Source organism: Dipodomys ordii, unplaced genomic scaffold, assembly GCF_000151885.1.
Source record: "Dipodomys ordii isolate 6190 unplaced genomic scaffold, Dord_2.0 Scaffold20, whole genome shotgun sequence".
In the NCBI taxonomy this organism is placed as follows: domain Eukaryota; kingdom Metazoa; phylum Chordata; class Mammalia; order Rodentia; family Heteromyidae; genus Dipodomys; species Dipodomys ordii.
This window is the reverse complement of record NW_012267236.1, coordinates 21,027,288-21,037,111: the sequence shown is the minus strand read 5'-3', so window position 1 is coordinate 21,037,111 and position 9,824 is coordinate 21,027,288. Positions and strand designations below refer to the sequence as shown.

Sequence of the window (9,824 nt, the reverse complement as noted above, 5' to 3'; positions counted from 1 at the left end):
ACAGTTCCACTTCCAGCTTTTCTTCCTCCACCTCCTCCTCCTCCTTTCGTCCTTCTCCTGCTCCTGTTCCTCCTCCTTTCTTCCTCCTCCTCCTCCTGTTCCTCCTTCTTCTCCTTCCTCTTCTTCTTCTTTGGCAGTCCTGGAGCTTGAAATCAGGGAATGAGCTCTGTCATTGAGCTCCTTTTGCTCAAGGCTAGCACTCTACCACTTGAGCCACAGCACCACCAGTGGCTTTTTCTGTTTATGTGGTGCTGAGGAATTGAGCCCAGGGCTTCATGCATGCTAGGTAAGCACTCACTCTACCACTGAGCCACCTTCCCAGCCCTCTTTTCTTTTCTTTTAATGCGAGGGCCTGGGCACTGTCTCAGCTTTTTTGCTCGACTAGTGCTTTTTTTTTTTTTTTTTTTAAAGACTAGTGCTTTGCCACTTGAGCCACAGCTCCACTTCCAGCTTTTTGATTGGAGAGAAGAGTCTCACAGACATTCCCTTCTGGGCTGGCTTCAAGCCCTGATCCTCAGATCTCAGCCTCCTGAGTTGCTAAGATTATAGGTGTGAGCCACCAGTGCCTGGTGTCTCCACACTTTGACCTCAATTGCTCCTAAGAGCCTGTGGAGGTAAAACAATGATGCCCAGTTGATTGACAGATACGAAAATTCAGAGAGCGGAGTAAGGTTTCCAGATTGTCAGATACAGTAAGTGGCAAACCCATGTGTCCAATCTGCTCATCTCCCCAAGCCATGCGGCATCAGGGCCCTGGGGTCACCGTGGTTCTGGGGGCCTTGTAGGTGGAGGACCTGGTCATGCGCAGTGGTGCCGGTGACCAGGCACTGCTGTGGTTCTGGGAACCAGAGTGGAACTGTCCTCCATCTGTTTGGCAGGCAGGTCTGATGGCCTTTCGGGTTGACCTTTTCCCCTTACTTTGTAAAAACTTAGCATCGATTAATTGTACAGGGGACTTCATTTTGACATGTTCACAAAAGCATGAAGTAAAGCTTGTATCTTACCTCAGGCTGGCCATTCTGAAGGGCTGTTTCCAAAGACCCATTCCTGTCATTCCTGGAGTGTTCTGTTGTCACGGCTGTCACCGGAGGCTGCTGCCAGGAGCCGAGAGGGCAGGAGGGCAGCGTTCCGCAGTGGCCCACGTTCCTTGCCACGAAGCTGCCGCTTGAGGGCCCTGCTAGGACCTGGGTATTAATTTGAGGGCTAAGAGTCAAGACACAGCCCTGCCTATGAGCAGAGGAGCTAAGAGATTTTTAAGTCTGGTAATGAGTTTCTTTCTTTTTGGGGCAAAGTCAGCCCTTCCCTTGCTCTCTCCCAGTTAAATCTTAATTAAATTCTATTTTTTTTGTTGTTGTTGGTAGTGGGGCTTGAGTAACTGATGGCTTGGGAGCTGTCCCTGGGCTCTTTTGCTCAGGCTAGCACTCTACCACTTGGAGCCACAGTGCCACTTACAGGAGCTAAGGTTTTATTTATTTATATATTTTTTGGGTCTGGTCATGGGGCCTGAACTCTGGGCCTGGGCGCTGTCCCTCAGCTCTTCAGCCCGGAGCTAAGGTTTTGAAGTTGCATCAGAAAGTGGTTTTAGAGGGGCTGGGAAGGTGGCTCAGTGGTAGAGCACTTGCCTTGCATGCATGAGGCCCTGGGTTCGATTCCTCAGCACCACATAAGCGGAAGTGGTGCTGTGGCTCAAGTGGTAGAGCACTAGCCTTGAGCTGAAGAGCTGAGGGACAGCGCTCAGGCCCAGAGTTCAGGCCCCACGACCGGACCCCCCCCCCCAAAAAAAAAGAAAGTGGTTTTAAGGTTGGGTGGGGTAGAGCAACAACAACAAAACAATGAAGAAGAGCAGAATGAGGGACAGGTCATACCGAGGGGGGGCACTGGCCAGTACGTACTATCTGGGGACTCCCCCAGCCCAAGGGCAGCTGGCAGCACACTGGGTATTCTCTAGCTGCATGTGGTGTCTGCCACCTACTCTTCTGGAAGAAAGCCCTGGGTTTTCTTCACGCCGAGCTGCACTTAGCCAAACCCTGAGGGAAAGCGATGGTTTTCCAGGTGAAGGCCCTCAGCAGCGGCCGGTCTGGGAGGGGCCTGTCTCCATGGGCCGCTGTCACTGGAGGACGCTGGGAACACACAGGTGCTCCTTGTCGCCCAGCACAGAGAGGGCTGCTTACAGTGGGTACCATGGCCCTCCGGGCCCTGCCAGGGTGGGCGCTGGCTAAGGATAAAGGGTCCACTCTCCCCCACCTCTCCATCTCTTGCTGCTGCTTCAGCGTCTTCTCACCTGCAGGAAGTGTCTGTTGGGAAGCTCCCCACAGACACAGCGTGGGCCTCTCCAATGTCTCCTATCAGGGTGGTGCAGCTCTGTGGGTCCCCGTCACGGAGGGCCATGGTGATGCCCCACTCCTCAGGACCTGCCAATTGACCTTCCTTCAAGTCCTGGCTCTGCCACTTACCAGCCAGCAAGTTGTCCCTCTTGGCTGTTTGCGTGGCACAGGCTCACAGGCTGGTGCTAAGGTTCTTTAGAGCAGCATCCAGCCCCAGCTGAACTTGCACTCAGCACAGCCAACGTGGCCTGCAACAGGACTGCCCTCCCTCCCTTCCCCCATGGTCCTCTAGCACCTCCCCGCTGTCGGGCCACACGAAGCCTGATTCTCCTGAAGCTGCTCCTTTCTCCGTGACATGTCCCTAAGGCTTGCATTTCCACAGTTGGTGCATTTGAAGTGATTGTGCAGTCTTTACCCTTACCATGTAGATGTGTGTCTCGGAGTGTGTGTGGCAGGCCGAGCTGGACGCGCAAATCCCTCCTGGCTCCTGGCAGCACCATCACGGTGTGGGAGGAGCCACTGGCTGCCAAGATGGAGGCCATGGGCATCCCACAGAGGCTGTGAGCCACTGGTGGCGGATGACCCCAGGGGCACTCAGCAAGACCCTGCTGAGCATCATGGGAATGACCTGTGGATCTCAGTTTGTGGAGGGAGGAGCCACGAACTTGGGCAAGTCTCTAAACCTCAGCTGTGGAATGAGGATAGTGAAGTGAACCAGCCTTTGATGCCTGGAACCTTCCCTGAGAGGTAGGCAGTGCTCCCGCTCCTGCCCCACAGGGGAGAAGGCTAGAAGCCAGGAGGGAAGACCCTGGCGGTCCGAACCCCAGATCAGAGGAGACAACGCACGTCAAGCGGTGCCAGGCGCAGCACAGCACACGTCCAGCTGATGGTGTGTGTGGCACGTCCACAGGCTGAGTGGTGTGGGCTCTCTCAAGGCAGCGGAGGCTGACCAGGTGAGGAGGAGCAGGGGACTGTGTGCTCTGCCTGGCTGCTGACTTTTTACTGCCTGCAGACTCATCTAAGGCACTGGCCCTTCTTGGGCCTCCAGCCGGTGACCTTCGGGACTAGAACTCACATCACAAGCTCTCCTGGGCCCCCCGACGGGCACCTGCAGAGCCTGGGATGCTCAGCCTTCTCCCTTCCCTCTAGATCCTATTGCATCTGTAGTGCTGGAACTGCAGGTGTGTGGTACCCTGCCTGGTCCTTAGCCTCCATCATGGTGTGAGCCAATCCTTTACATTTCTCTTTCTGTGAGTGCTGTTGGCTCTCTGAAGGACAATCAGTGTTAGCAACACCAGGACTATGCCAGGACCTCCCGGAGGCTCCTGAGTACCAGGCGCTGTGGAGGTGCTTGCTGGGGACTCAGGAGCACTGACATAGGCCCTACCACCATGACCACGAGTAAGGGGCAGAGTGGCTTCCCATTATGCCAGAAACCTGCAAAGTAAAATTTGCTTATTATGGAGAGATTTACAGTCATGCCTTTTAAAGATGTTTCTTAAAACAAACCTGTAGTCACGGTAACCCTCTTAAAACAAGATGTGACCTGGCTTGGAGAACCTGAGAGCTAATTACAATAGTGCTTTGTATTTAGCTACCCTTTCTTCTGTAAGTTTTATGGACCTCCCTCATTAAGCTCTACAAACACCCTCTGAAGTCCTTGGGGGACAGATACTATAAAGCCCATTTTACAGATGTAGGCACCAAGGAACGGGTAAAGTTAAGTGACTTTGCCACTCACTGGAAGCTTAGCACGAGCAAGTCTGGGCCAGACCCAGCTCTCCTCGTTTCCTCTGCTGTCTTTACTAACCAGACTCCATCCTGGGTTTGGAAAGCTCTCCATCATTAAAGGATTAGGTTCCCACAGCCGGGGCTGGGGATCCCAGACTCTGTTGCTCTAGATCTGCACACACAACTACACAGAAGCTGCGGGCCCATGGGGGAAGGGAGGAGCGTGGAGGGCACCCAGGTGTGGGGCAGGGGTGAGGTAGGAGGAAGTGAGCTTCTGGAGCCCCTGAAAAGGCCAGGTGGCCATGGCTTACCCTGCCATCCCCAGGGAAGTTCAGTGGATACCAAGCCATGCCTGGCAGTCCCGGGTCCTCTACTCTGTTGCAGATACCTCGGCCCTGGCTCAGGCCCTGTAGTAGGGCCTGTGGTCCTGGGGTGGGGCACCAGAACAGTGCCACCATCGGTGACGTTTGCTGGCCACATGACAGATCCACAGTCAAGAGTTCTGCTCTATAGGCCTCCAGGGGCTCAGGTGCTCACTGCATCCTCTGCTCACAATGTTTCCTGGACGCTAAGTCTTCTCCCAGATCTCAACCTCTCTTCCAGGCCTACTCCGACTTCAGAGACCCCCCAGCCCCTCTCATCCCTCACGCTGCCCAGCGCTCATCCTGCCAGGTCTTGTGAGCGCAGGGCACCGAGGGGTCACTAGGCTGTGGCTGTACAGACCGTGACGTAGGTCACTGGACCGATGAAGGGGAGGAAGAAACATGTGTGTGAATGAGCACTCTGAACTTGAGGTGTCAGAGGGCTCTGTTTGGAAGCTGGCTGTGTGAGCCTGGGAGAGCGGCACGATGCAAGGCAGAGGACAGAAAGGTTTAGGGAAGGAAGGCCCGTGGGGGCACGGGAGGCTGGAGGGAGCCGGAGGGGTGTGTCTCTGGGATAAAGAGGCAGACATGGGGGCTGGGCAGGTGGCTCAGTGGTAGAGCGCTTGTCTTGCATGCATGAGGCCCTGGGTTCGATTCCTCAGCACCACATAAGCAGAAAAAAAAAAAAGCCGGAAGTAGCACTATGGCCCAAGTGGTAAAGTGCTAGCCTTGAGCTGAAGAGCTGAGGGACAGCGCCCAGGCCCAGAGTTCAGGCCCCACAACTGACCAGAGAAAAAAAAGACGAGGCAGACAGGCAAACTACCAGAGGGCAAGAAAGCCCAAGATGAGTCTAGTCACACTTGGGAAGATGGGGGCCAGCTCCCTCTTCCCGGAGCTCGATTGGGGAGAGGGACTGAGGTGGGATCTGATTAGTGCAGGTGGGTGAGGGGTGTGAGCTGTGTGGACTCATGCCTGTGCAGCAGGGTGAAGAGAGGTAGTGTCCACATGAGCATGGGAAATAGACGAGAGGGCCCGCGGAGGGAGACGGGGCCGCAGGCGGAGGGGGTGGGCGGGGAAGCGCACTCGGGCAGGTGCTCCGGCCAGCTGGACCTGGGGGGCCCACGAATTCTTGGTGTAGGATGCTTCATTTTGTCTGCAGCTAAAACAAACTCAAGGCTACTACACAAATGTAGTTGGCCTCTCTCCTGCCCTTTGGCTTTGAAGTTCCATCTGGGTTTACAAAATAGTCGCAAACAGTCTGGAACCAATGCCCATCAGAGACTAACGACTTCCTCCTCCATGCCACCCGGTATGGGAATTCTCACTGGGCAGGAAGCCCAGAGCACAGGGCCTCCACAGCAAGGGAGGGCCAGCAGGAGCCCCACTGTGGCACGCACCCCTGCAGCTCAGGTTTCAGCCACGGCACCGTCTCCCCCTTCTTCTTCTTCTCTTTTTTTTTGTATCAGTCCTGGGGCTTGAACTGGGCTTGGGCACTGTTCTTGAGTTTTTTGCTCAAAGCTAGTGCTCTACCACCTGAGCTCCACTTCTGGCTTTTTTGGTGGCTAACTGGAGGTAAGAGTCTTATGGACTTTCCTGCTGGACTGGCTTTGAACCGTGATCCTCAGGTCTCAGCCTTCTAGGGAGCTAGGATCACAAGTGTGACATTCAGCAGTCCTTCCATCTCTCTTACTCTTTTTTTCTGTCAGTCTCATGGGGTTTGAAATCTGGGTCTGGGCCCTGTCCCAGCTCTTCAGCTCAAGGAGAGTACTCTACCACTTGAGCCACAGTGCCACTTCCAGTTTTCTGGTGGTTAATTGGAGATAAGAGTCTGACGGACTTTCCTGCCAGGGCTGGCTTTGAATGGCGATCCTCAAATCTCAGCCTCTTGAGTAGCTAGGATAACAGGCTTGAGCCACTGGTGCCCAGCACTCTTTTTTTTGCAGGTCATGTGACTTGAACTCAGGTCCTGGGCTCTGTCCCTGAGCCTCTATGTGCTCAAGGTTAGGGCTCCACTACTTGAGCCACAGTGCCACTTCTGGCTTTTTCTGAGTAGTTTATGGGAAAGTCTCATGGACTTTCCTGTCCAGGCTGGCTTTGAACTATGATCCTCAAGATCTCTGCCTCCTGAGTCACTAGGATTATAGGTATGAACCACCAGTACCAGGCACCTTGCATCTCTTCAGGGTGAGGACTCATGGTTTCTAGTGAGGTCCTACCGGCCAGCTGCTCATGAAAAGCATGGGCTGTCTTGAGTTGGAAAGCAGCAGCACTGCACCCAACAGTTCACTTCAACTGTATTTATTAATTCTGGAAAATCTGTGTGAACAAAATAATTATAAAATAAAAAAATTATTATGGGTAAATTTTCCCCTCACGTTCAAAGAGGTGCACAGTTCCTCAACCAAGTAGTGCACAGGTGCCTAATCATGAGGGCCCTGCAAGCATAAGGCCAATTTCACGTTCTTCCAAAGGAGAAGAGTAAAAATGATACCAATCTGTATATAACTTTATAGGAGTTGGGTGTGGTGGTGTATGCCTGTAATCTCAGCACCTAAAAGGCAGGATAGCGAGTTTAAGATTAGCCTCAGCTACATAGAGACTTAATAATAATAAAAAAAACAAAAAAAACAAGTTTTAGAGTGTCTAAGATATAATAAAGTATGTACTCACAGTATTTATGTAAAAATGAAAGCACTTATTCAAACACCTTGCTGTCTTTTTACAAATTCCGAGCAGAATTCAGTCTAAGACACAATAGACTCAGTTTACTTGGGTTTTTAACTTCATTGGCACATAAGTTAAGCCAGGTTTGAAATTCACTTCCTAAGCAAATCATCCAATTTTTTAAAAAAGGTGTTTTTTCTTCTAATGATCTCTTAAGTTTACCAGAGAAAGAAGGAAGAAGGCTGGGAGGCCAAGGACAGGAGGAGGAGCCTGGGCTTGGGAGACAGGCCTGGAACACAGTCGCCCTTCATCTGCAGTGCCTGTCCATAAAGCAAAGAGAAAAGCAACTGGACGCAGAGGCCAGGGACAGGAGTAGGGGAGAGAAGCCGGAGAGGAAAGCAGTGGGAACTGTAGCCCAGGATGGGCTGCTTGCCAAGAACCAACAATCTTTTTCTGTGACCATGTCTTACACACAAATGCTCTACATACTGGAAACAGACTTGGCCCTCAGACCAGAGCAATGGACATATGACCCACACTGGCCACTGCCTCTGCGGCAAGCTAACCTGCCTGAAGCACAACAGACCACAGGAGGAAGAAGAAACCCAAGAAAAGGGGGAAAGGGAAACCTACAGAGACAAGGAACCATAAGGAAAAGGTGGAAAGGAGGAAGGAAGAGATAGCATGAGCAGCCAGATGGAAGGAGATGCAAAAGCAGGAAGTGGTGCTGTGGCTCAAGTGGTAGAGCGCTAGCCTTGAGCACAAAGAGGTTCAGGGATAGCGCCTAGGCCCTGAGTTCAAGTCCCAGACCAGCAAATTAAAAAAAAATAAAAAAGATACCTTCCAAACCATGAATTCCAATGTTAATCTCAAAAATTAACTAAGGCAAGGATCTTTCTTAAAGAAGCCACCCAAATGAAAGCATTTATTGTTATACGCTCCTCCCATCAAGTTAATCCCCAATTGTACTTAATCAGAAAAATAACCTTGTGTCACATTAAAATAGCCAGTAGCTCCCACTTGTTACTATTACCATTATTTGTCCTGTTAGTATAAAAATAGTTTTGAAAATATCCCAAACACAGAGGCAGGCAAACAAACCTGTCCACACAAACTTAAAAATGCGAGCAGGGCCAGGATGCGCTGCCAGCAAACCAGGAGGAGACTGCAGAGGTCCGCCAGTGAGCGCAGTGGCCGTTACAAGGCAAGAAGCTCCTAAGACATGACAATCTTCGCTTTCGGCACAGGGCAAACCTTTCGTTTCAGGGTCACCTTCTGCAATGCTCAAGGAGGATCTGGTCTACTCAGTTAAACCAGGAAGGACAGTATTTGTAAGGGGGCAACAACATAGAAAAGAAGCGCTGTGGGGGGCCAGCTGGTATCCTTGTCTGGGCTTCCCTCTGACCCACAGCTGGGCTCAGTGGTGCTTCCTGGCCCCAAACAGAGTCCCTTCCACGCTCAATGAAAGGACCGGCCTCTTCTGGGTCTGGACCTCAGGTGACCAGCTGACCGGCGAAGCTTCTTCCTCTCTTGTCGGTGCAGTTTCTCAGCCTCCTGCTGCTTCTTTTGCTGTTCCGACTAATACAGAAGATGAGAAGATGAGAAAATGAGTGAAGGCAATGGCAAAACGAGGGACAAGGCTTCCTTTGGTGACCCTCAGCATACAGCAGCACCACCTGTCACGGGCCTGCCTAGAGACAAACGCTGCCCTGGCTCTGGCACTGCCTCAGGTTGTTGGACTTGGCTCCAAAAAGCTTGCCCTGGCAAGGACTGGCAGGACCTGGCAGGACTGATGAGACACAGGTCACCTTTCATCATTACTGGAAAAGCAGTTCTAAACCTCTGGGCCAGCCAAGTCTGACCAATGTAGCAGTCCAGCCTTCACTCCTGGACGCTTTCAAAAGGCCCGCAGAAGACACCACTGCTTATCAGATGCCCACCCTGTTTTACGTCTTTTGCTTATAAGCCAGACTATTAGTTTATTTTTACTATCTTAAAAACAAAAAACAAAAACCTTGCATTTTTTTACCCACACTTAATTTTGGCTAAACACAGTCTACTTGAAAGCAGAGGTTTGCTCTTAGGAATCGCTGCCGAGGAGTTGGCAGACAGCGGGGAGTGGCGAGGGAGGCCTGGGGCTGAGGGCAGGGGAGGGGCCGCATGTGTTCTCCACGCTCCCCAGCTCCCCACCCCCACTGCCACCAATGGTGTCATGACTTTCAGCAGAAATTCTTCGAAGAGGCTCGATGCAGGGTCCAGTGTTTCACAACCACATTGGATGGTTTCTGAGAAAGCAACTTCTGCAGGTAGAGCTCTGCCCACACCGGCTAGAAGTGCCTGTGTGGCACAAAGGCCAAGCTTGGCAGGCTGTGGAGGATGGGAGATTCTGTCTCAAAGGCCCTACGGTGCCTGTGTTGCTACACACATACAAACACACCCAGGGAGCTCTTGGCATGGATTCTGAGTAACTGCTGGAGGCCCTTGCTGACCACTCCTTTTCCTCCCTGTTACTTTCAAAGTAACCTGTCCTGGGTGTTCTTCTGAAGTCCAGTACTGACGCTCTCACACACTCCACCAGAGCTCCCTTGACTTCCTCGGGGACCCGCGAAGGGAGCCATGTCCTGCGGTCTCGCCTCTACCAGTCCCCTTTAATCTACTCCCTTCCAATGGACAGCATGATTAAAAAATAAAAGTAACAGTGCTATGTCAGCTGGGCACTGGAGGCTCGTGTCTGTAATCCTAG

At 52.2% G+C, this 9,824-nt stretch overlaps 1 protein-coding gene across 1 annotated transcript in view; it reads right to left on the bottom strand.

Moving 5' to 3' along the window:
* Window positions 1-7,872: 7,872 nt before the first annotated feature.
* Nol10 (nucleolar protein 10) overlaps window positions 7,873-9,824 on the bottom strand; it is an 87,866-nt gene continuing 85,914 nt past the window's right edge. Inside the window, exon 20 of the mRNA XM_013013796.1 lies at window positions 7,873-8,659. Within this exon, the coding sequence (XP_012869250.1) occupies window positions 8,540-8,659 (120 nt within the window). The 3' untranslated portion in view covers window positions 7,873-8,539. The remainder of the gene's footprint in view (window positions 8,660-9,824) is intronic.